At 32.7% G+C, this 27209-nt stretch overlaps 1 protein-coding gene across 2 annotated transcripts; it reads left to right on the top strand.

The window, feature by feature from the left end:
- Positions 1 to 26748, top strand: LOC128211519 (cytosolic purine 5'-nucleotidase-like). 2 transcript variants are annotated; one of them, XM_052916413.1, is made up of 15 exons: positions 1 to 84; positions 3197 to 3254; positions 6954 to 7050; positions 7569 to 7648; positions 9523 to 9583; positions 9847 to 9882; positions 11479 to 11586; positions 12130 to 12196; positions 13381 to 13603; positions 13886 to 13946; positions 16039 to 16096; positions 16681 to 16716; positions 18200 to 18318; positions 19034 to 19206; positions 19860 to 26748. In XM_052916413.1, exons 1-15 carry the CDS (start codon positions 12 to 14, stop codon positions 20008 to 20010), a joined length of 1401 nt encoding a protein of 466 aa, XP_052772373.1. In that variant the 5' UTR covers positions 1 to 11; the 3' UTR covers positions 20011 to 26748. The 2 variants fall into 2 exon arrangements, with proteins under 2 accessions (XP_052772373.1, XP_052772374.1); XM_052916414.1 differs by lacking the exon at positions 16681 to 16716 and having other exon boundaries at positions 6936 to 7050.
- The last annotated feature ends 461 nt before the right edge of the window (positions 26749 to 27209 follow it).

The following is a 27209-nucleotide window of genomic DNA, read 5'->3' as shown; positions in this document are numbered from 1 at the left end:
ATATACATGAGATGTACCCAAACAAATTTGTACAGCTGGATGAAAACCGATTCCGAATATTCAACACCCTTTATGAACTGCCAAGTAAGTATGATTTTTTTACGCGTGTCTGACTGTCCAAGAAAAAAAAGTTGGTTATATGATAGTCTTGTTGTCATCAATGACAATTGTTGATATGCAATATCTTAATCCTTGGCCATTGATCAAAATTATTGAAGATATTCCTATGAAACTTGGTACACATGTTGCTGTAGACAATAAGCATATTTTAAGCTAGGCTCATAACTCTGCCTTTAATTATCAAGTTATGCCCCATGTTTGACAATAAATACACCACATTCAAGCGTCAGTGGCGGATCTGTGGTCTAGTGGTGTCACACTTGGCTGTCAGGGGGTGGCAGGTTTGATTCACTGCCACACCACTAAAAAAATGTTGTTCGTCTTCCGGGAGGGACATGAAATGGTGACAGTGCTATACACTGGTGCACATCAAAGAACCAGCGTTGCGTGTTACGTGAGACAATTCTATATCTTAAATGACTAACAATCTTATCGGAGCACTCATTCAATGGGCAGGGTTCGAGTATTAATAAGCTTACACACCACTGTTAGCTCTGCAACCCTCAACGTTTTGGAATTGTTGAAATTTTGAATTTTTTTTATCAAAATTAGTAAAGTTTGATGTTTTAATTTATCTCATCTTAATTCTATGATTGCATGGCTTCATAACAAAGAGTCAGCGATACCCTGATGTCAATTACTCTCAATCATTAATAATACATTCTTTTACTTCAAGAGTGTTAATGCTATGCATTAGATCCTCTGATGAATGATAATGCAAAAAAGAAGTACACATTTTAGTATGCAAAGGGCAGCAACCACAACTATCACAAGATTTTTAATTTTACCACAGTTGCTTCCCTTGATCAAAACTTCTCCCATTCATCAATGTTTACTGTTTCCTTCACCTAATTAGAAAATGTACCTGTTTAAATTTTAGCCTAAACAGTTTTGAAATGGCATTGATAGATTTATAACGGGAAATTGATAGTTTAAACCCTACAGTAATTATTTTGTGGCTTACTTGTGTGTTCCTTGGTAATTGAGTTTTCAAAGAAACAAAGTTTGAAAAGAAAATTTGAAGCAAAAAATTGAAGTTATGAAATATGGTCCGACTGGCAGGATTGAAATATTTTGAATATTTAAACTGCTCTTTCTACAATCCTTGTCATTAATCATTTTCATGCAAAACTAGCTGATCTTTCAGTATAATTATGCAGTTGCCAAAATAATAATTTTGGTTAACATCAGCCTGTTACTGACATTAGTTTCTTTGCATTACATTATATATTTTTTGCAAGCCCAGGGGTGGTATCCATAAAATATCTTAAGTCTAAATCCAATTTCCTAAGTTAAATATATCAATGATGATATGATATAAAAATTTGAAAATATCCGAAATATGTAATAGACATTGATTTCATTCAATATACTTACTTTTATTTCAGAAACACCTATATTTTCCTTTTAAAGAAAATATGAAAAAGATAGGTAAATGACTTCAGTGAGGAAACGATTTAAGATATTTTTTTAAGTAACTTCTTAACAGCCATATAAGGACATAATAATATGTGAAATACTTTATTTAATTTGAATATACATTCTTTTATCTTAAAAACATTTATGTATACCATAAATACTCTTCTTTCTTTTTTTAATTTGACCTTGAACATTTTAGGAACTAGACTTAGGTTAAGAAATTACTTTAGAAGTTTTATGAATATGATACCCAGCTGTATAAAATCCAGAAATTGAGCAAGCCTGAAAAGCATTTTACCAATGCACTCAGGGCATGCGGGCTTGTGCCTATTTCAACAACTGTTAATCTGAATGATTATAAGAATGTGATATTGTATTCATGTTTAAGCTGACTTGATTTGCAAAAAACTCTGGAGAAGCTCATATAACTATTATGACTGTACTCTGAACAAAATTGTTAGATATTGTTTCAATAAATTCCCTTACCAATTCATGGTGGTTTCCATAAACAAAAAGTATCAGAAATAGATGAAAAGTGACTTATAGTTTATAGGAACGGCCTGTTATAATTAATATGCCATAAAACATCTGTTGGAATATAAGCAGTTTAGATTATTGCTAGCTTCTGGCTGAAAGCTGTTTCCGGTAATTGGGTTAATTTTCATAGAACTTTAATGCATGATTAATAATCATACGGATATGAGTTATAATTGCGTTTTAATGATATTGTGACCCATTTAAGATGGTTTTTGCGTACTTTGAGTTATTGATGAGGTTAAATTATATGTGCTTTAATTATATCAAATCCAAGTGGCAACAGCTAGATGGGGGAAAATTCCAGGTCTCTTTCATTAAATGCAATACTTGGTAGTAAATCATAATCTATCATATTGTTCAATAAATGGGTTATTGATCTGTTTTTTATTACGTTTTAAAGCATTTCCATATTCATATAATTATTGCAAGTATACAATGTATGTTTTGTAGACATATATTTTTTCAATGTACTTTGGCAAAAGCAGATGTCATTAATACCCGGTAATTAAAGGTATAAAGTATGCCATGTCAGGATAATTTTGGCCTTAAGTTTGAATGCACTCTGTCCCTGAATACTATGTCAATAACTACAAAAATAAATAAATTGAATTTGGGTTTTAAAACATTTATAAATGACGTTTAATATCCATAAATCTTTATTAATTATAGTATCAAGTTTGCATCACTATTTGTGAAAATACATGGATTTTTTTGTGCATACATAGAGGATAATTGTTTGTTTCAGATTGTAATTTATTTCACAGAGTAAGCACCAAAAGCTAAATCTCACGAGTGGCATAGTCGACAAGTGAAATATTTACTTTTGGTGTTAAGAAAGTGGAATTTATTGCGATATTACACTGAAACAAACAATTTTTATGTTTATTATATGCCAAGAAGGATTTTAAATGAGAGTTTATTTAGTTTTTCAGAAAAGAGCGCCAAATCGTATGCGAACGTAGCGGGATAATGTCATTTCGGAAATGACAATCGTTGAATTTGTGTCCCAGCCATATGCATGCTGACGTTTGATTTGGAATTGAAAGCGGGACAGTGAAGAATATCCAGATGTTAATTCCCTGAAAGCATTTAATAAATTCTACTATTAATTTTGTTTCAGTCATGTACGTGCTGGCTTGTGTGGTGGACCTGTTTAGCCACGATCCAGCCTACACTAGGTAACTACCACACCCATCAAGTCAGATATAAACAACAAATCCACAACAAATAGATAATTTGCATGGCTTTGTAGAAGTAAAGTTGTATTTCTTGTGATTCTGAATTTTTTTAAGCTTGTATGTTTTTCGAAGGTAAAGAAGTCTTGCTTTCATCATAGCATTGGTGTTGTTGTTGTTAGCAATTTCATTGGTGCTGTCACCTTACAAAAACCATCAAACATGTATCCAGAGTTGTGCTCCTTTATTATATGAAAACGTTAACCGTTGCCATAACTCAAAATCTATTTCAACTATATATTCACATGAAACATAGTACACAAATTACTAGTGGCAATATGATCATGCTTAGCAGGGTCCGTAACTCTGTGGCTTTAACAAGTACTGAGTTATGTCCCTTTATCAATAGGTAAAAAACAACTGATTAGGATTGCCATTGCTTGTTGTGGGGTTGTTTTTTCATGAGTTAATTAGATATAGCAGATATCTTGTCAACAGCTGTATTAAAAAATCTGATTTTTAAAGTTATTGGTTTTTGTAAAAAGACATAGTCTAGACATAGTATATATTAATAGTTTATTATAATAAATTTCTGTGAAATCAGCCAACAATGGGTATTTTCAGAGAAAGTAGATTTAGAAGGTGAGGAAGAATGCTGAGAAAGTTTTCCCCCCCCATTTCCTTCCATTTAAAGACCTGGCATGATTTTATTTTTTGAAAGCTCCTTGTTTGGAATGCTGACTTTTCACATGCTTGTTTGGTTTCAGTGGTGATTCACCTAAAAGCAGGTAACTGTTATAAAATGTTTGGTGGTTTATAATCATGTTTATTATTGCTTAACTGAGTCATTTTAAATCATTGGCATATTTTTTGTGTAAGCCAGCAGTCGATTTGGTTGTTTAGTATAGCAAAAATAAATGCTAACTTTGTGTTTGTGATCATGTCTTTCATTAATATCATTTTCACATGCAGATTCATACCTACATGTACATTACCAACTGCTTAACGGAATCATACACTTACCATTTAGATTTTCAAGGGCTGTTGTTTTTTTCAAAGACTGGCCTCCAAGAGGCTCCTTTATTACCTTTATTTTTTTCTGAAAAACTTATAAAAGACTTGAATTTGCATTTTCTTCTTTAGCAGGCCCCAGTTTCTTGAAACATCTTCTTATAAAATAATGGATAAATAAAAAAAATTGGCTAAAATAAGCTTTTTAAGTTTGTTATACTTATAAGAAATTTGGGCAAGATAATGGATACACTCTAATAATATTCTTGAATTTTTAGTTAAAATCTGCAAACAAACTATTGAAGAATGTATATTTCAATTCTTATTTTGAACATATTCAAGAGTATTAATATATGTAAAACCACAAAGATAATTGAATAATTTTCATATTATATACAGTATGTAATATTTTATACACTTATTAACAAAAGTTCATATTAACAATGTAATGGAATTGCACATTCTAGTTTATCCTCAGCAACCAAGCTACTTAATTCTGTTATACTTCATATATACTGTTGGATAATTAATTGGCAAAATCTTGTTTTAATGAATATGTATGATGTAGGGCAGATAACTCTACTTCCAATGATTTTACATGTAACAATTAAATATTTTTCAATCACCCTGTACCCTGTGTAGGAGTAAAGAGATTTGAAGGGTACTGAAGTATAAACTATATCTTGCTTACTGACTTCTACATCTTGCTTGTATCGCTAATTTATCATCTGAGCAACAGTAGGGTTATAATTCATATTGGTCATCTTGTTATATTCCGTTCAGTGTATTTTTCAAAGTTATAAATACTGGAGTTGTGATTATCTGTTACAAATCATTAAGAAACTGCATTCTCCTAGTGATTGAAGAGCACATGTATGATAAGCAGTTTATAACATGCCACGAAGCAGAAAGTAAAACAGCTCCATTTTTGGACATCTGGCCCCAATTTCTCGAAACTTCTTAAGTCCCTTATAACAGGATTAAGCTAATCTCATTATTTTTGTTGTTCTATTAAATGTGTTATATTTACTTCTTCAATTTTTTGTAGAAATTATGTAGGAATAATCTGTATGATTATCAGAATAAACCATTTTTCATTTGTTAAAATCCATTTTCAGTATGTATTTTGGCTTATTGAAATAAGCGACTTAAGCCTATTAAGCTTAAGAAGTTTCGAGAAATTGGGGCCAGATGAGGCAAGTTCAGAAAGTTATAAGTAACCTGACTGAAACTCTCGACTAGAAAGAACCTGTCATTGTTCTGTATCTATAAACTATTTTAAGAAAATAAGGGAAATTAACGTCATTGATAGATGGCTATGCAGTATTTGTCCTGATGCTTGCTGACATTCGTCATCCATGCTCAATTTTGGAAAACTAAGCAAGGGAAGAAAGTTTAGAGAGAAAGTAAGCTATTAAGCTAGCTAGAGTAAAACGATAGCTATAATAAGAATATTTAACATGATTATACCTGAGATTGATAAATGATTTGATAATTGACCGCCAATTAATTCAGAAAACATTTACATGCACATTCATGCATAAGCAAACATTGAAAGTTACTGGATCAGCCAATATAAATGAAAGAATTCGCATGAGGCTAGCAATACAGTTGCTCAAATACCGAATTCAGGATGCAATCAAGCAATATGAATATGTAAAAAAAACAAGATGTGCAAGTCAGAATACAAGATATACATTGTAATACAAGTAAGAAAGAAGATGTAATTTTTAATTCAATACCATTCCATCATCGATGCTTGGTTTCACTCTAGAGTTTTTAGTTCAGAATGGGTGGTCAAACTTAGCCTGCATTTTTTCTTTATACTTGCTAGATTAAAACCTTTATTAAAACCTTTTTTTTCATTACTGGGCCAACTAGGAGGTCTCTTAAGACTTTCTAAAAATGGCGAACTGATTGCCATGGTGGATATATTTTTTTAACATAGAATATATTTTTTTTATGATTAATTACAAAGCTTGATTGATATATTATATATTGGGCTATTTCCAAGCTAACATTTAACATTTGCCTTTTATGAGTTTGGAGTGAATTGAGCCATATATACATGTTAAACTAAGCGAGGTTTGAACCTGAAATTGTATTTCCCTCTTTTAAAAAGTTATACTCTATGGATGGAACTTGTCCTTAATTTCCAATAATGGAAATGTTGTGACTTGATAATCCCTTTCCCCTTTTTGAGACCAATTTAAGCATGAAAATACCAGCATTGTTGTAATGGGTGTTCACAGTCACAATCTAGGTCCTGACTTAGCAAAGAAGAAACAAACAAATGTTTTTATTAAATTATTTTTACGGAATGTTTAATGTTACTCAAACTTTTAACTGGTAATAATTTTTAAATATTTTCTGCTAGGAAGAATAAAGGTTTGTAGTTTTCGTCAACACAAGACCACACTCTCACGTAACATCACGCCAACAACAGTAATTGAAATAATGTTGCAATAATTTCTTTCATAATCATTGTAGCGGTAATATAAAGAAGTTAAACTAATAACTGCTGGGTTATGCACCCTGTTTCAACTTACCAATGCATCAGCTTCTTGTTCACGTCTTAGAACTGGCAAAAATGTACTAAACCTGTCTAACACTACGTGCAGTCACGTCTCTTCTGATAAGCACAGTCCTTTAACGGTGTGCGCATTTATCCAGTTCTCCGTGTTTTTGCAGGAAGTCAACAGGAATTCAGTCTGGTGACTTGACGATGACATATTCATCTATATACCAGGATGTTATAGTGGCTACTGATATTGTTCATTGCAAAGGGGTTTGTAGAAAATTATATTTAGTAATAATGTGAAATCATGTCATATATTAATATTATATGTGTCTGCATGAAATTTTGTTGTTTCCCCTTAATTGGAATTTAAACATTTTTTACATATAGTTTTATAGATTATATCTATATCATTTTAATAATGAGTTTTGTTCAAATTACTGGATTATATGGATGCTCAGAAAATCTTCCATAGATTCTTAGAGGTCTGGAGATTTTTGTCTCCAAGGCTTCCCCCCCCCCCCCCTTCCCCCTAAAATAGTTACAGATATGTTTGAAATGTAATCTTAGGCTCTTAATATGCTTCAAAGCAAGGAGCTTAAAGGGAGTTATGCCACCTTTGATGCACACAAAAACGCTGCCCTGAGTAGACCCTCGTAGGGGGCCAAACTCAGCTCCCTGGAACCCCAGCGTTAAGTGCAGGGATTCTTCCTTTTCAGCCATATTTCACCCGTGATACTAAAATTCAATTCATAAAATGTATGGTATTATGTTCTTATATCTTTCAGGGTTCTTTGAAGAAAGAAACAATGTTAAATAAGGAGAAGTATGTGATCAAAGACAATAGACTGCCACATCTTCTGGACAAGTATGTCAATTACCCTGTCTAGCAATATGCAAACTAATTTGTCTATTACTAGTTTATGGAAATAATTGAACAGTTTAATTGAATGTGAATGTCTAGTCTTTCACATGCCATTAAAAGACAAAAGTGTTAATGTATTCAATGCCAGGAAATGCGATATATATGTTTTACTTTCAGCCTCGTGGCGGCAACAGCTACACCTTGTGCAGGCAATAATTAAATACTTATCATCCAATCATGGTGACACTTTGTGTTTAGGGGCAATATAATATCCTTGTCAAGTGAATTGTCAGATGAATTTGTGTTGAGAAACACTATAGTCATGGCCTTTTACATTGAAATATAGTTGGTTTATTTCTTGTGCAGATAAGAAATTAGGTAATTTTCTTAATAATGATTGGATGGTATTTAATTCGACAAAATTCTGCAACGTTTACAATTAAAATCTGTATTATATTTGGTTTGACAAATGATGGCCACTCTTGAGAGGCAGACAGATAATTTCATGGAATTTTAGTTTTTAATACAGTAAGCAAGACTGTTCATTTTAATTCATCTGTTTTTAGCTCTACTGGCCAAAGGCCAGAAGAGCTTATGCGATTGTAATGTGTACGTAGTATGTGCGTCTGTGCGTCCATGCGTCTGTAAACAATTTCTTGTAAACAATTTCTTGTTAACGCGATACAGTCTTCAGTTTTGATTGTATCTCGATGAAACTTGTACAGTATTTAGATATCAATTAGAGCTTGGTTCCTTTCGAAAACCATCCGCCTATGCATGCCTAGATTATGGGCCGTGAAAGTTTTAAATAAAAGAAATGCTATTTTTAGTTAACTCAAGCAGGTCTGCATGAGCGAATTCTATTTTTAGCCAAGTTTACATGTACATGTAAATTCAAGTCTAGGACTAAGGGAGAGAATTTGCTTTTTGTACTGCAGTTGATTTTGTGATTTACTCTGCCCTGTTCTTGTTGATAGCCAAAAGGCCATTTTTTTAGCTCTAAGTGTCTGTAGTTTGCACATTCATCTTAACAAAATTGGTTGTGAATGTTTGTTCAAGTTATGCACCTGGGGTCATTACTGGGCGCACACAGGGTTCACAGGTTTGGTAAAATTAAATTGGGATAGGTTTGAAAATCTTTTTGTGTGTTTTTGCATCCATCTCGGCACAATTGCTTGTGAATGTTTGTTCAAATTTATCAATGTTGTCCTCGGATACACTTGACTTTGACCTTTTGACCAATTTTTTTTAAAAATTTTAAAACTACAGAAATTTTTACCATGAGTACAGTTTTGAAAGCATTTTTTTTGTCAGATGACTTTTACTTGGCACATATTAAAATAGTTCATGCAACTTATCTCCTTACAATTCTTTCTGGGCTCAGATGTTGAACGTGCTACGTTTTCAGGGTAACCCAAACACAAAATGTGAACTATATGTCTCTTGCCTTTTACCCATACATACATGCTTTGGAATAAAAATGACCACAAGAGCCATGCCAGTAGAGCATAGGCCCTTTAGGGCCTCTTGTTTGAGTATGCTGTCATTGGCCTCAGGGTCATGGTAGTGCACAAACTGTAACCTTGGCAATAACTCAAAAGACTGTTAGAGATATTCAATTGAAACTTGGTACACATGTTGCCAGCAAGTACAGTGTACAGTTATGTCTATAACTCTGGTTTCATTAATTATTGAGTTATGCCCCTTACTTCTCTGGAATAAAAAGATGAGATTTACCATTTGTCTTTTGCTTTGTTGTTTAGCTGTTATGTTGAGCTACATACTCTGTATAGTGTAATATTAAAACATGAATTAATCACAGCTCTCAAAAACAAGAAAAAGGACAAGTCTTATTTTTGCTTGTTATTTTATTTCAGAATGCGGAAACACGGCTCAAAAGTATTCCTAGCAACGAACAGCGATTACGTCTACACAAATGTACGGCTAGCAATCTAAGTTTTGCAAGATGATTTTTGAGAAAGAAAGTTAAAGGATTACACAGTCATATTGAAACATATTTTTCTTTTCTTACTTAAAATTACAGTACATATTCAATATTAAAAGGTTTGTTATACGAACATATAGACTATAGATTATAACAGTTCAAACAGTATGTTATTACAGACCATATATTGCCTTTTCTTTTTAAAGGGTAAACATACTTTTCTCCTTATCATAAATGCATTGTTTTTATGTTTCAGACAATCATGGAGTACTTGATGGACTTTCCAGTAAAGGTTAGTTTGCATTTTTAACCAGCTTTTTGTATTCTGAAACCTGCTTATCAGAATGACATTTATTGTTGTTCGGGCGGGCAGTCAGTAGGCGTCAAACTTACCTATGAATCTGAATACCTTAAGTTAGGGTTGACAAATCTTGACCAAACTTTGTATATAGGAAGAGATTATGGAGACCTTTAATGGGATTGAATTTGGGATCCCTAGGGTTAAGGTCAAGTTCACAGTTACTAAAAATAGAAAACGGTTGAAACTGAATATCTTATAATGGGTTGACATAATGGATTTGACTTAACTTGGTAATTTTGAAGAGCTTATGGAGACCTTTCATGGGATTGTCTTTGGGGCTCGTCGGATTTGAAACTGTATAGCTTTAGTTAGGGCTGACATATATTGTCCTTAGTTGGTATTTAGGAAGGGTGTATGGAGACCTTACATTGGATTGTGTTTGGGGGTCATGGGGTCATGGGCACTGTTGTTTTACATAGTAAACGGTTGAAATGGAATAACTTATGTAATTTTGGGTTGACATATCTTGACACAACTTGGTATTTAGAATGTTAATGGAGACCTTTCATGGGATTGTGTTTGGGGCCCCTGATGTCAAGGTCAAGGTCACTGTTACTAAAAATAGAAAAATGGTTGAAACTGTAAAACTTAAGTTAGGGTTCACATATATTGTCCTAAATTGGTATTAAAGAAGGGTTTATGGAGACCTTTCATGATATTGGTTTGGGGCCCCTAAGGTAAAGGTCAAGTTCACTGTTACTGAAATAGAAAAATGGTTGAAACTTAATAACTTTAGCTAGGGTTGACATATCTTGACTAAACTTGGTATTTAGGGAGTGTCTTTAGGAAAACCTTTCATGGAATTGCATTGGCATTTTTACATATTACTCCAATACCCTTCATTCAATCCATTTCATGTTTCACAGAATTGTTAAAGACCATCACAAAATTAGGTTAGATAACTGTATATCATCCTAAATTCAATTTATTGCCCCTGATTCAAATTATGGCCCTTGATTGACTAAGGAATTCTGTTTAAAATTTGCCATCAAGTTGTGATCTTTATTGATATTTTTTACCTCATTAATGCATTCATTTTTAAGACCAAGAGGCCTATGGTCAAGCAGGTTGTCCTACGACAGCTCTTGTATCTATCTAGCACTGTGAGCCCTTATTTTTGCTTTTCATAATGAAACATGCTGTTTCTGACATATTAGCCTGTTCCACTATGAAAAGCAAAGATAATGGCACACAGTGCTAGATATCAAAAAATCATTGATGTCATTTCTGGTATGACGTCTTTAAAGGCCAAAATTTGACACGCTTTCTCACATGGGTTTCGATAATTTCATTGTTTCAAACAGTGAGCATAGGTTTTAATCTACTGCGCACTGTTATGTTTTAATCAACCACCAAAAAGCAAGAAGTAAATGTTATATATTGCATACCTTTCTAAAGAAATGATCCCCTTAGTTGTCATTAACTATGTGGTCTGTGATGCAAAAAGAGGTATACAATACACAATATCTTAGAATGCATGTGTAATATTATCTCTTAGAAGTTATCATGTTCTTGTGTATGTTCCAGTCTGGTGCTACAAAGCGTGACTGGGTCTCGTACTTTGACTACGTGGTCTGTGATGCCAAGAAGCCTTTGTTCTTCAGTAACGGGACACTGCTTCGACAGGTGGACAGGGTGAGGGAATTTATGATCAACTTAGTATTATATGTTCTTGAATTCATATACTTTTTGAAGTTTTTGTGATTTTGGTAATTTGATATTTTGATGAATTCCATTGCAAATGTTACAAGGCTGACTTTCTTTAGCAGGGTTTTCCCTATGGCATGGTTGACAAACTGGGGGTCATTGTTGAATTTATGTGGTCCAAATGTTATGGTTGATACATAATAAAAAATTATTTTGGAGTTTAAAGGGATGTACAGTAATTAGGAAATGGTGTTCCCTAGCCATAAAATAGCAGCAGGGACTTAATTCTAAAACCCTGTATTAACTCTGTGTATAGCGTCTTGGTACTTATACCTTTCTATAGTTAAGAAAATGTAATCCGTCAGTGCTAGGGCAGGGCTTATCATCTGTTCAAAGTTTTCCTTTTATGATCATTGATACCTATGATATGAAGTCTCATGAAGATGATCAATATATAAATTAAGGTGCTATATGTTTTTGTTGCAAAACAGTATAGTTCAATATAGATTACTGTTTGTATTTCCATTTCAGGCAACAGGAGCATTGAAGCTGGGCACTCACACTGGGGAAATCAGATCTGGACATATCTACTCAGGAGGTGGGTGGAGTGTTTTGACAGGCTCATAGACTGAATAAATCAGTCTCTTGGATTTGATCAGTTGTTTATTCCTTGGCAACAATTAAATTGCAAAAAAAATGGTCAAAAGTGTTGCTACTTTCCTAAGCTCTTGTAAAATTTGTAGATTTTATAAAATATTACACAAGGGTTCAGGATAAGATATCTTAAAGTGATACTTTTATTTTAAATCTAAACATACACATATATAGCACACTAAATTTTGATTGATAAATAATGCATTTATGGAAAATATTAATTATTGATAACATGATTGGAACCATGTATTTAAAAAGAGCTGAAAATGCACAAATATTAAATGACTGGTTGGTTTAAAAGATTACCAGTGATCAACTATTGCCTCATAAGGTAGAAAAAACGTGTTTTCTGCACATTTCTACAAATAATACAAGGTATCCTTAGTAAGGACCATTGTTTTGGATATTTGTTCATCCTTTTCAGTAAATTAAAACAATTGTATTAATTGTGGTACATCTTATTTGGGAGTAAGAATGCATCTCTAAAGGTGTGGCTCAAATAACACAAGTACTTTTCATCTTTTAGCTCTGAAGGGTGAGGTAAAGTCATAGCTTTGGTGTTGGCATTGCTGTCATAGTGGAAACACGTACCTGAGTCAATACGCACAGAGCCAAACCCATTACTCTGGCAATAAGATATATTGTGTTATGCCCTTGTTCTTTACTGAAACTAAAAACAGATGGGCATTTACATTCACGCTGTGGTGCTCTTGTTGAAATTATATATAGGGTCTTACATGGGAAGCTTTTTAATGAAACAAGATTATGAAAAAATATCAAGTAGCCTTTGAAGAGCTTTATGTAACCTTCCAAAAAGAACATTTCAATTTTTTATTTTTTCCGTATAACTTTGGAAGCTTAACTACTGCAGCAAAATAATTTTGAGTGTCAAGCTATAATACTATATTGTAATATAAGAAAATATATGTACCAGTAATATGTAATAGTATTGAAACAAGCAACATGATAAAATGCCATTTTCCCACAGGTCTCAGAAATCATGGGCTCCTATGACCAGGAGGTGTTATACATCTATCAGTATATTACTATGTTAAAATATAAGTAAATATGTACCAGTTATATGTAATGGTATTGAAACAAACATGGTAAAATGCCATTTTCCCACAGGGTCCGTTGAGGTGTTCTCAGAAATCATGGGCTCCTATGACAAGGAGGTGTTATACATCGGAGACCACATTTTCGGCGACATTCTCAAGTCGAAGAAGCTGAAAGGTTGGCGAACATTTCTCGTGGTTCCCGAGCTGGCCCAGGAGTTGTCAGTCTGGACCGAGAAAAAGGATCTGTACTCACAATTGGAGGAGTTGGATTTTCAAATTGGAGAACTTTACAGGTAACTAAATGGTTATGTTACTAAGAACCACGCAATTTGAGGCAAACCGGGTTCAATTCCCAGCCTTGGTGCATGTGAGTTTTGTTGGTGGTCACCAAGCTGGACAAGTGATTTTCTCAAAGTACTCTGGTTTCCCCCACCCTACAAGACCACACTCTCACGCAACATCGTGCCAACGAGAGTGACATAGCATAAGTTATGATAACTTTCTTCACAATCGTTGTAAAATAAATAATGTTTAAACTAAAAAAACAAAAAACAAACCTGATATTTATTCCTCAGGAACCTAGACATGTCGTGTGAACAGGGTCCGGATATCAGCCAGATCCAAGCCAATATCAAGGTAATAATTGCAGCAACCAATCATATGTATTTCTTAGTTAATCAAAAGTCACTTGTGATCCTTTATACATTTATGTTCATACACTACAAACCATGTGTTTTTTGCAAAAAAATGTGTTACCCTCCCAGGAGAGATTGCGTCTTGCGGTAAATCAGGGTGGTGCACGTATCATCGTGTTCATCTGCTGCTACCGCGAACGAATTACAAAACATGCATGCGGCATATCACAGCAATGTGGCTTACTGCGATATGCAATTATTTTAACAGGTACTATTGTTACAAATGGAACATAGTAAATTGTACCATGCTCGCAGAATTACTTTCACCCGATTGTGATAGTAAACAATCTCATCGCCCACATTTGATAATTAGGCTGTGGAATAATAAGTGTTTGTTCAAGCATTTTTGAAAAAAAGTTAATTGGTATTAGTAACTCTGTTCGTTTTTCACGCGTCTTTGTTGGAAGAGCAGAGGTTATTGTGTTTTTGTAAGCGTCAAAACAAATTAAACAAAATTTAATTTAGTTTTCATTTAAAACGTTATTGTTGCGCAGTGTTCGTTTAAATGTGATTTTATATGTTTGTTTCTTTAAAAATTTTTCGGAAAATTATGATTGAAAGTGTTTGGGGTCAAACACGGGTTAATAGTGCATGGCTGAATGCATTCTTGTCTTGTTTTCGGGCGGAAATTCCCTTAGACGTCTCAAGCTGTATTTGAATACCATTTATAAATATATGAATATAGGTACGCTACATTGTATTCAATATATTATTGATTCACATTCAAGCAAGTTAAATGAGGGCATTCAAAATTTCATAAGTGCAAATAAAAGGGTGAGGAATCACGTGAGATTGTAGGGGTTACCACGTTGGTCACTGTAGGTCACAACCAATGTTAGCAAACTTCCTCACCCTGAATTAGGTGACAATAGCATCGGAAAACTTTCACATTTGCAAAGCATACTTTTCAGGGGTCAAACTACGTCGCTTTGAGTACGAAATAAGTGATTTGTAGATTACAAGGTCAAGTTTACATGAGTTTAATTATACTGACTAGAATTATATTTATAGGACATAATAAAAAAATAGCCTTCAGAACATTGAAAGATACCTTTATTACCTTAATTACCATTAAGTAACACTTCGTAACGCAGCGTATAGTGTTGACTTGATACGATGGAATGCGGGGAAAATTATAGAAAATATACATGGTGGGCAATATGCTAATATAGGGGGGTATAATGAAATATAGATTTAAAAGTAAGGAAAGAAGCGGCGATTAGAAAAATCTGCACAAAACACGTGGTTGGAAGTGTATGTATTCTATCAATATTGTTTTGTTTTGTTTTGCGCACAATATAGGTTGATGTTGTTGTTTAAATAATTCAATGCATTATCATGTGTTTAACTTATTTATGATGGTTAAAAACATAATTGGCTTCAACCTATATTGTGTTCCTTTATGAAGCAAATAAATAGGATTCCTTTAATTTTATAGCATTAAGGAAACATCTCAGAATAATAGGTTAACATCAACTAAAACCTGAAGATCTAATTATTGAGTAACTCAATTATTGAGTCATTTGATGATCATTTTTCTTGTATGATGTGTGTTCAGTTTAGTGATCTCTTTAAGGATGTGCTTAACCAAAATTAAAGCTGCACTCTGACAGATATACCATTTGACAACTTTTTCATTTTTTGTCTTTAAATAAGCCAATTTTTGTGTAAATATCAGAAAATCAGTGATATAAGACTGCTGACAAAAGATCAGATCTCTGTTTATATATATATATGTTCGAAAATTAATGGTTTAAGACTAAAACCGTTACAAACATTTTTAGAAAAATGCATAAAACATCAATTTTTCATCATAAAAATGAAAACCTGCGATCTGATTTTTTGTCTTCATGCTTAAATCACAGGTTTCCATGCATATTTTGCAAAATTGGCACATTTAAAGACAAAAATGAAAACGTTGTCAAAACATTCAATCTGTGAAAGTGCAGTTTTAAAGGAAGTCTGCAGAAAGGACCTATTGTTAAAATTGTCTGTGAAAAACCTGGACAACAATGGTTTTACATTTCTTACAGAATGTCACCCACGTGATGGACATGTCGTATGGCATCCTGGGAAGTCTGTTCAGGAGTGGTGAGTGTGTTCAGATAAACCTAACCTGCGTTGAGTTGAGCTTTAACCCACTTTGGATATACCCAACCTGGAGTTTTGCTGTTTTAACCAATTGATGGTTTAGTTTCTACACTTTGAGAAATGAAATTCGGTTGAATATACATAACACTATTGAAGAAAGAGTCTTAACAAAATGAAATATTTGGAAATGAGTAACTAAATGTGTAAAAAAATATTTCTTTTTATATGGATATATACAACTTAGTATCTCATTGAACAAGTAATTAAGTTGTTAAGACTTAATATTGAGTTGTTACAGGTATATGCTTTCATAGTTTTTCACTATTATCAGAAATGTAAATTTGGCTACAACTCTTGTTTTTGTAAATAGTTGTAGAACATTTACAACAATTGCCTTATTAAGCACTAATTTCCCCTAAAGTTGAACGTTGGTAGAATAGTACTTATGACTAATATGTTGATAATTCAAAAGAATCACATATGAAAAAGTTCAAAGCACTTGTTTCTTTCTGCTATTTTTCCTTGTGGCTCAATAGCATGTTTTTTTCTTGTGCATAAAAAGAGTTCCTTGTGTGTACATTCAGGCAGTTCTTTTGTGGACCCCGACATTGATACCTATGGTAAGCCAGGAAAACCCCACGTGTATCGTGCAGCATTGTTCTATTGAAACACAATGACTTGACTTTATATTGGCTTAATATGTTTATTTCAGCTTATATTTCTACAATATATGTCAGAATTTCAGATTAGAATAGCCATTTTTAAGATTATGTATAAAGCTGTAGGTTTACTGATCAAGTTTGTATATAAAATCATTGGTTTACTAAATAAGGCTCAATTAATACTTAAAAAGAGTGAGAATGGTCTAGTTCATAGGTTAATTATCCACCTCTTTCTCATGTGTTTGTGGGTTCGACACAGAAACGGAATCAAGAGTAATTTATATAAACTTTCAGCTTACCTTAAAGGCAAGCTAAAATAGATTAGTATAAACTTTTACTTACTAAACAAAAGCTCTAACTAAACAAAACTTATGATAAATTTATTGTAAAATGTGGATTTTGAAGTTGATCAGAAAGAAATTGGTATTATACATGTACGTTCTTGGGCATCAAGCTTATTTTTTACAGTAGAATGCTAGTCCTGAGAGTGAATGGCTTATATTCAGAGTGGTCCTTACTGGGCAAGCGCCTCATTCTGGAGACTTTAATGTTATTTTGCAATAACAAGCATGAATTTTAGACTAAATTAGTATGGGTTCCTATAACATATTTCCATAAAAAAGGAAAAGCATACTTACCTTAACCAAAGTAGTTGCTAAGCAACACCGTGGGATATTTTAATCAAAGAGTTCTATTCTTTGGAGACTTAATGAATAAATATTTTCAAAATTGCCTGCACCAAACACCACAAAAATGTTTTTGATAGTTAACAAACATGAACACAATCTTACCTGTTCTCCGCTTGACTTGTGGATTCATTCATTAGCAGGGAGGATTCAAATGTCTTTCTCTGACTAAATCATATGTAGATCAATGCATTTTGGTATATTTTTATTTTTTTAAGATGAACTTTGTATGAAAGATTACATTTTATTTACTCCAATTATTTATGGACTGTCCAGAATTAAGCACTTGCCCAGTAGGCTTGATGTATAGGACACCATTTAGTGCACTGTTAAGGGCTATGAAATATGGTGAATGTTGGAATGTTTAGAAGAATGTTTGCATTATTAGTTAAACCTGTTTTGAATTTTATGTTATTTTAAGTGTATTTGTCAAAGCATTAAATGTCTGCCATTTTTATTTTTTGATGCAAGTTATGTTTATGAAAGCTTTATCAATGGTGTTTTAGCTGTTAAAAGTTTCATCTTTATGAAGGAAAAATCAACATGACATAGGTGATCCAAATGGTTAAATCCAATTTTTATCTTAAGTATACTTTTACATTCTTTTAGGATAAAAAAGTGATCATGCTCATTCTCAGAAGATTTCTCTTCGAGATTTCAGATCAGCCCTGAAGGTGCAAAACTTCAATTTAATAATAGGTACACAGCCAAAAGATACTCTAAAAAAATGTAACTTTTCTTTTTATCAATTTCAGGATCACGGCAGACGTTTTTTGCGTCCCAAGTGATGCGCTACGCTGACCTGTATGCAGCATCATTCCTTAACCTCTTACACTACCCGTTTTCCTATGTGTTCAGAGCTCCTGCAATGCTGGTGAGATTGGGTTGAAAATGTCTGGTTTCATAGCATTTGTATTATCAGCAGTGGCTGCAGTGTCATTGTCATCTCATTGTGAAGAAGCTTAAATGTCCGTCGAACCTTTAAAATTATTATAGAATCTAGCTAGTGATAAATGTCTTTCAATCATTATCGAATTGGAGAAAGTGTTAATAAGAACTATGTGTTGTTAATACTTGTCAAGTCTCACAATTTTTGCAATGAAATCACGGTCTCACAATGAATATGTTATTTCTCACGCATTTCAATTAAAACAAATTCACAAAAATAAATACTATGGTTTTATGAATAAATCGGAAAAAAGCATTGGTTCGTGTATAAGTTGTGTCTGACCTAATATTAGCCACCGGAAACAGTGTAAGTATATCATATGATAACACATAATAATCCTTGCCCGGTGTCAATGGAAACATAAAGGCGTCAGTGCTTACTTAATGGAAAATTTAAAAAATTTTATTGAAACTGTCCCGAAACCCACAAGAATATTTTCTCACAACTATGGAAGCATGGCAGTCGTTGAAGGATTATATTGTTTAGGTGTTGGCATCATCCATGTCATCTTCGTCACAATTCCATTTGCATTCTCAAACTTAAGAATTTGATGTCTAATCTTTACTAAACGTGGTAACATTGTGTCCTGGCGTTACATCTTGTTCATACAATAACACGTTACTTGACTTTTCTTACCTAGATGCCGCATGAGTCTACTGTTGGCCATGAGGATGTTTTGCCTCCCCACCACGAGATTATTGCCTCTCGCTCGCGTCTCAACAACGAGGATGGAACCCCACTCCTGTCTCCTACTGTCACACCAAAACGCTTTCCCCTGGAACGAGCTGAAACTCTGGGGGATAATGTGCGCAGGTAGGTACTAGGAGAGTTACTGCTATCGGTAGGTTTAAGGCCTACTTTTTTTGTAAAAGTTATCAATCTGCTCTTTAGTTGTATACAATACTTATCCACACCACCCCCTCATGGTTAGTGATTTAAATATAGATAACTTAGGATGTGATACAATCTGCAAAACCCAGGCCATAGGTGAAATTGATAAAAAAAAAGCTAGAAATCACTTCTTTCTTTTCAACACTCTCCCAGTGTGACAGTGATTTTATCTTTTACTTAAATAAACAAAAAGGCAGTAAGATTAGATCCAATGTCACATATAAAAAATAAGCATGTTGAAGGAACATGCTTCTGTGACACACCATTTTCAACTGTGGCCTGCTTTCTCGAAAATTGCACAAATTTTGTTCAAGACCTGCATGTATGTATTTTCACTCTGTTTTGAAATTGATAATATTTTTTTTCTTCAGGATTTGAAATACTATAGAATGAGACTGACAAGTCGTTTTTGAAAATATGAAATGACCACATCTTAGAAAAAAAAGCTTTATAGAAACATTAGTTACTTTCAATATCCATACCAAGTGTTTACTAGTCTAATGCACACTCTTTACTTTATTTGTCATTATCAAATATTATTTGTGTTTAACCCTGATTACCTCCCTTTATCTCAGGTTTGCAGACACACCCCGACAGTTCACTCAAATCCAAGACGAAGAAGGGGACAGTGACAATTCTAAGGATAGCGATAAGGAGCTCACACCACCTAATGAGGATGAAGAAGTTGCAGGTGAAGTGAATGGAGAGGTGGTGAATACAGCTTAGAGGCTGCAGGTGCTGTACAGATGCAGGTGTGTTAGCAGATGCCCACAGATTACAGGTGTCATGTGCACAAACACAAAGCTGTCACGTTTATAAGATGAAAGACTGTTGAAGACTTTTGGTATCGGAATTAAAGGCTGCTTACTCATGTATTCATGGTTATTCGTATTTGGTGAAGGGATGAAAAAAGTTGCCGACTTATTGTCTTTCATACATTCGGTTGTTTTAATAAGTACATGAACATTGACATCACTTAAAGAGTAAAAAGGTTTGTTAGTTGATTCTCATATTTGGATGGTAATTTTGCTGCTTGTTTATGCATTTCATTGATGACCAGAGAGTATTTTGTTTCTGCTGATACCATGTACAGCTGTATATAATTCTATTTATAGAAAAAAATATATGTTTCAATGTTGGAATAGTACCATCACATGTAGTAAAGATTTTTGCTTTGTTTATGTTCCAATATATGGTTATTTGATGGAATTGACTTTAAGTTTTGACTTAAGTTTGATCTGACTAAATGATGTGAGTTTAGTTGTTTGCTTAGATTGACTTAATTATAGGACTTAAGTTGTTTGCTTTAATTCACTTAAATGTTGGACTTAAGTTGTTTGCTTTTATTCACTTAAAGGTGGGACTTCAGTTGTTTGCTTTTATTCACTTAAAGGTGAGACTTAAGTTGTTTGCTTTAATTCACTTAAAGGTGGGACTTAAGTTATTTGGTTTTATTCACTTAATGATAGGACTTAAGTTGTTTGCTTTAATTCACTTAAAGATGGGACTTAAGTTGTTTGCTTTTATTCACTTAAAGATGGGACTTAAGTTGTTCACTTAAATATGGGACTTAAGTTGTTTGCTTTAATTCACTTAAATATGGGACTTAAGTTGTTTGCTTTAATTCACTTAAAGGTGGGACTTAAGTTATTTGGTTTTATTCACTTAATGATAGGACTTAAGTTGTTTGCTTTAATTCACTTAAAGATGGGACTTAAGTTGTTTGCTTTTATTCACTTAAAGATGGGACTTAAGTTGTTCACTTAAATATGGGACTTAAGTTGTTTGCTTTAATTCACTTAAATATGGGACTTAAGTTGTTTGCTTTAATTCACTTAAAGATGGGACTTAAGTTGTTTGCTTAAATTCACTTAAAGATGGGACTTAAGTTGTTCACTTAAATATGGGAATTAAGTTGTTTGCTTTAATTCGCTTAAATATGGGACTTAAGTTGTTTGCTTTAATTCACTTAATGATGGGACTTAAGTTGTTTGCTTAAATTCACTTAAAAGTGGGACTTAAGTTGTTTGCTCAGACAACTAGATAGGTATGCACAAAACACTGTGCGCATAACTGTTATTGTTGACCACTGCCAAAGAACAAAGAACCAACCATGAACCCTGAGATCACTCATGTATACATGTTTATTCCACAAATATACCTTGATATTATTGAAGTCAAAAATATATTTACATATTTTTGTCTCTTGTCTCCATGGTAACAAATCTTGTCTCCACGGTAACAAATCTTGTCTCCACGGTAACAAATCTCATCTTAAGTTAAATATCAAATGATAATAACGAACGACTGCTTTTTTAAATCAATAGTATTGTGTAGTTATAATATCTTTTCTGACAAAAATAGTTGTATTTATCAGTTCAAACATAGTATAATTGATTTGCCAGCAGAAACACTGATACTATGTTTTAAAAAAATTACTTTGTTTAAGTTTGGACGTAAAGTCATGATATTAGGATATTTTGTTGTACGTATGTTGATAAGAATGATGACCTTAATGATATTTCACACTGTCTGGAATCACATAAATGCCACACTTGTGTTTGATGGATAAATTGTTCTCGATAGATGTTTTCAAATCTGTAAATTAGTTTCATAGTTTTCAATGATTGGAAACGTATCATCGTCAATAGTCATTGAAATAAGAGTTCTATACATATCACGAGAGAGATAAAGAAAGTAGCATTACTGATAAAGTTATTGTTTGATTAGTGCAATTTTCTTTACATCAGCTTTATCACTTAGGAATTCATTTTTAAAAGATTGACAAGATCGCTGGAAATGCCAGAGTGATTAAAAAAAACTGACATAAAAAAGAATCATAGTTTTTATTTCCTTTTCTCTCATAATTTGAGTGTGTAACCGGGATATTTGCTGACTAATTGTGGATACAAATATGGACATATGTCAACAATAAAACATACGAGACACTTAAGTATTTACAATTGCGTAGCTTCCGCTGACAAGCGGAAAGGCCTGGCCTTGCACACAATTTTGTTTTTTCTTTTTTTCCTGTACAGAAAAGAACAAAAATTACCCACAAATCAGAACCTTTTGTAAATTCTCTCTGTAAATTTTCCCCTGACCCTTGTAGTTTTGTGCCTACACATCAAAAATGGTCCACCTACGGCCATAACCGAATTACTTTACATGTTCACATGTTACATTTATTACATAAAAACATTTTGGGACATTGATGGTGTTTGATATTGAGGGAATTTGTTACTGACTGAAGTTATTTGTTATGTGTATTCATTATATTTTTACAGCATATTTGTTGAAAAATGTTCTTGATTACTTATTATTCATTTTAAACTGAGAACCTGTGGCTTATAGCTAGTTTCATTTCATGCATTTAATTTTTAGAAATTTTGCATGTTTTTCATAGATCTAGTGCAATTCATTTTATTAAGTTGCTAAATCTTATAAACTCTAGGTATTGTTATGGCATCGGTGTTGTTGGCGCAGTGTCTGTGTCATCTTAGTGCAAATACATAAACCTCGGCTATATGTAAAATACCATTCAAACTATTTAAATGAAACTTGGTATACATGTTTCCAGAGACAATACGCACATTTGTATCAAGGCCCATAACTCTGGCTTTATCAATGGTTGAGTTATGCCCCTCTTTAGAGTGAAAAATATCAACAGACTAGTGTTTAACTCCATGATTCTCTTGATTTTTATTCAGGTATTTTTTTTAAAAAATTAATCTTGCCTGTTGCTGGTAACTGTCTCTACTCTGAAATGCAAGTACATATATTAATTTATTATGTCATGTCCAGAGGAAACATTATTATAAACCTCAAACAAGCAATATTTTGTATTTCATTTAGATCTTATTACAGTATAATTGTGAATAAATTGTTTTATCCACTTTTTGTTACATACAGGTTATGTTTTGTAGTAGTGATTTTAAATGTGTCCATTAATTCCAATATAAAAATTTCACTATGTTTATCATTCCGGTGAACCTTTTCAGCTAAAATCATAAATAATAGTCATATAGCTGTAATCGACTCACAAAAACCCTTTAATCCAAATCATTTTATAGCATCTTTTGTTGTAATAATTTTTTGTTATGAAATTCAAGCAGTAAGGAGGTGAAAACCCCATAAAAAAAATAAAAAAAAATTATCTTAGTATAACTGCGCACACTTAAAAATGTTTGTAATTGAATGTTAAACAAGCTGTTGATTAATTATTGCCAGATTTAAAATGTCATGAAGCCTATGTTGATTTTACAAAACATGACTTAGGTGCCATTGTTCAGACTGATTTACCTTGATAACACTAACTACTCACTGTACGGTGTGTTCATAAAAAAATGTATGTATTATTTTGTTGTCGAAAGCCTATTTTATCTATTCTATGTTTTATTGAGGACTCTTATGTATTATCTATTCAACCAGATGTCTACAAAAGACACAATCCCGTCATAACTTTTGTTCTTTTATCTGTTTTCTTTTTCATATATGTTTTATATATGTTCAATTTGTTTAGAATATAGGTCGCTGTATTGATAAAAAATTATATGTGTGTTTATAACATTACTGTCAACTTTGAAGGGATTTATACTGGTAGAGTGATTAATAGCATTATTTTTTTTTTGATTTTCTGTATTATTTGATAGTTTTTATCAGTTTATTTTTTATTTGGATTGTTTTATCACTATATTTTATCAACAATTGTGTTCCAGCAAAACTGCACATTTGTCTTATTTCATTTCTATATACCCTCATATAATTTGTTGTAATTTTCCCTGTATATTTATGATAAATATTGAATAAATGGTTTTACAAGAGATATTAGAAAATGGAGTTAAAGACAAAACATCTTTTCCCGAAAGTGAAGAGTTTCTTTTCTTTTCATTGTAAATAATAGGCTATTTTACTTTATTTTCTTAATATTTATTTTTTCTTTCTTATGATTTTTAAAAGACAAAAAATTCAGATATAGCGATAGCTTTGGTGTTGACATAGTAAAACCTAAACATAATTTACCTACTTTATTACCTAGGAACATATCTAAGAAACTGTTTGAGATAATCAAACTTGGTACATACGATGCAAGAGACAATGTACAACAAGGCCCATAACTCTGGATTTGATCATTGCTAGCTTATACCAAGTTTTGGTAAGCATTGGTTGTCGCTTCGCAGCCCTATGTTAATGTGCTTCAGTCAGTATAATTGTAAAGTCAGTTCCATTAGCATACATGCCATATTTCTGAGAGGCTTCCCAGGGGATTTCGGTCTGAATTCCAGGGAATTTTGATATTACACCAGGGGATTTTTATGCGGCGAAAATTTGCGCAATATCTGCATTTATAATTTAACAATAAAAACAGAAATACACTCAATTTACAATAATTTTTGGACTAAGTCATCATGGTCCTTCATGGAATTTCACACTCATAATATTATTGATGCTTTCCACTGTCAACCATAAGCAAGTTTTTTTTGTTTTTTTAAATTCCAGGGGATATGGATCCCCCGGCGGGGGACCAGGGGATAGGTCGAAATTCCGGGGGATTTTTCCCCCCGCCGGGGGGATATGGTATGTATGCATTAGCCTAACTTTGGATAGATACTTTAATAAGATCATTAAGGGATATGTAATATAAATAGTGTAGTCATATAATTTAGACTTATGTTATTTAAGCACTTTAGTCAGATAATTTCACATTAGGCAATATAAATAGTTTAGTCAGACCATTTAGCGTTACGTTATATAGATTCTTTAGTCAGATTAATCAGTGAGTTGCAATATTCAATACCAAAGAAAGTTCTCCATTTGGCATTATAACATTTGATTTTTTTCATTTTTTGTCATCATTTTAATTTTGTAACACAACTCAACAAAGAGGTTTGGTTCCTTTGTCATGACACATACTTGTCAGAGAATTCCATGTTTGTCTCGGCTTTTGTTAACGTGTACAGTAACACATTTTAGCTGGAGTGTATTAACATTATTGAACATGTATTTTCTCCATTTTGCGGATATGAATGCAGTTGGGCTGGTCAAAGTATGGAGTCGGACTCCACACAATTTAACCAGTCCAACTGTGCTCATACCCCAAAAATGACATCAATCACACAATTTATTCCTTAAATGGTTCGATTTTTTATAATTTGAATATTTTTCATGTCAACTAGGATAACTTGTAGAACAGTTCAACCATTGAAGAGAGTTTGTTATTAAAACACAGGGTCCCATTTCGATAAGATATCTAAGTCATAAAGTTAACGCTGCCTAAGGATGCTAAGGAAAACTGTAAAGTTACAGGCAAAATCTATGGGATAAAAATTCTAATGTTCTTTTGATATTTTTTGGGGTTTCGAGGTTTCGCATGGAAATTAACAATCTGAAGCTGTACAATTAACATTCTGAAGCTGTACAATCTTGAGAGAAACTGGGCCCTGGACCCCTGAATCTCTAGAATAATCATTAATACCTCTAATAAAGGATCAAGGTATTATCACTATTTTTTATTTTGGTATGAATAGTTAAAGAAGTTCTGTGACTTTAAAGGAAAATGTTGAAAATGAATCATGATACAGCTGTGTTAAAATATGATAGCTCTTCTGAAGCCATCATGCTTCATATATTTTGTGAAATTAGTGTCAACATTTTGCTTGCAAGGTAAACATACAGTATACATACATGAAGGTTTAAATGCTGCTAATATTGGATTTTTTTAATTAGGGACCTCTTTTATGAATGATTGTTTTTCAAATAGGTATTTCCTAGTAGAAACATGATTTATTTTAAATATATTGGTCATATTAGAAACAGCTAATTTGAATTCCCTAATACATGGCTATACTTTAAATTTGGGTTTATATCTTAAAGGTGCACAAATTAGGTTGATGCAAAAAAATGTTTTTCAATTTAAATGCATTATCGTCGTTATCTCAATTGACTTAAATGGTTAAAACAAAACAAAAAGCGTAAGATTTAGGTACCGATAAAAGATATTAGTAAAATAGGTTGATTAAAAACTTTAGACAAAAAAAAAAATCATTTTACAGCAAGAAAATTAATTAAGTACAACTCATTGTTCTTTGACCAATCACCCAAGTATGTTTTTGCTTTAGAATTTGTTTTAAGTACAATTTTTTTTTTTTATGAACACATTTTATGAGAAGACATTTTTAAAACAGTAATCACATAAACAATTTTAAATAACTTTTGATGTTATATGGAAAATCCGTTTAGATTGAGATTTTTTGAACACTGTCAAAGATCTGCTTATTTATAAACGTTTTAATTGAATTTGTGAAGTATTAAGATAGTGTTGTGCATGTGTACAAGTGTTTTCATTGTAAAAAGTATCATTGCTATGTGATATCTCTTATTGTGTATCTACATAATGGTGTATTTATTTTTACTGGAATAATGTATTCTTACACTGTAATATACTTTAATAAATTGTAACAATGATTCCCTTGTACTACTTAGTATTCAAAGTCATTCCTTCTCCAACTGATCACAGCCATTCATTTGAGCTCTTATACTGACCATCATTCAGAAACATTTTGACCGTGACGAAAAAACTGCCAACTTTCCATGTAGTTATTAATTGGTTTTATTAAGTGGGTCATTAGAAGCTCACACTTACGCAAAGACTAGTATAGAGGCATTTCGAGCTCAGCACTAAGAATGTTACGATTTATATTTCTTATTCTAAACAAGAAGTTTTTAAGAACACCAAGAATAAACACTAACTACAAAAAAGGGTTTTTAACGCCCGCTCATATTATACTTTACCTGCGACGAATTCGTCCAGTATGTTGTCCGCTCAATAACAGAAGAAGCCTTGTTCTAATCATCACCAAATTTGGTCAGATTGCCTATGGGAATCTTGGACAAGTTTGATAACCAGCCATATTGCTTTAGTCAGT

This window comes from Mya arenaria, chromosome 12 (assembly GCF_026914265.1).
Source record: "Mya arenaria isolate MELC-2E11 chromosome 12, ASM2691426v1".
Taxonomy (NCBI): Eukaryota; Metazoa; Mollusca; class Bivalvia; order Myida; family Myidae; genus Mya; species Mya arenaria.
Note: the sequence above shows the minus strand (reverse complement) of the source record. Positions and strands in the feature narration are given on the sequence as shown.

Coding starts and splice junctions, on each gene's coding strand:
- LOC128211519 (XM_052916413.1), top strand. CDS start 12: ATGTACCCAAACAAATTTGTACAGCTGGATGAAAACCGATTCCGAATA. Junction 85..3,196: donor CACCCTTTATGAACTGCCAA/GTAAGTATGATT, acceptor ATTTTGTTTCAG/TCATGTACGTGCTGGCTTGT. Junction 7,051..7,568: donor ATATTGTTCATTGCAAAGGG/GTTTGTAGAAAA, acceptor TATATCTTTCAG/GGTTCTTTGAAGAAAGAAAC.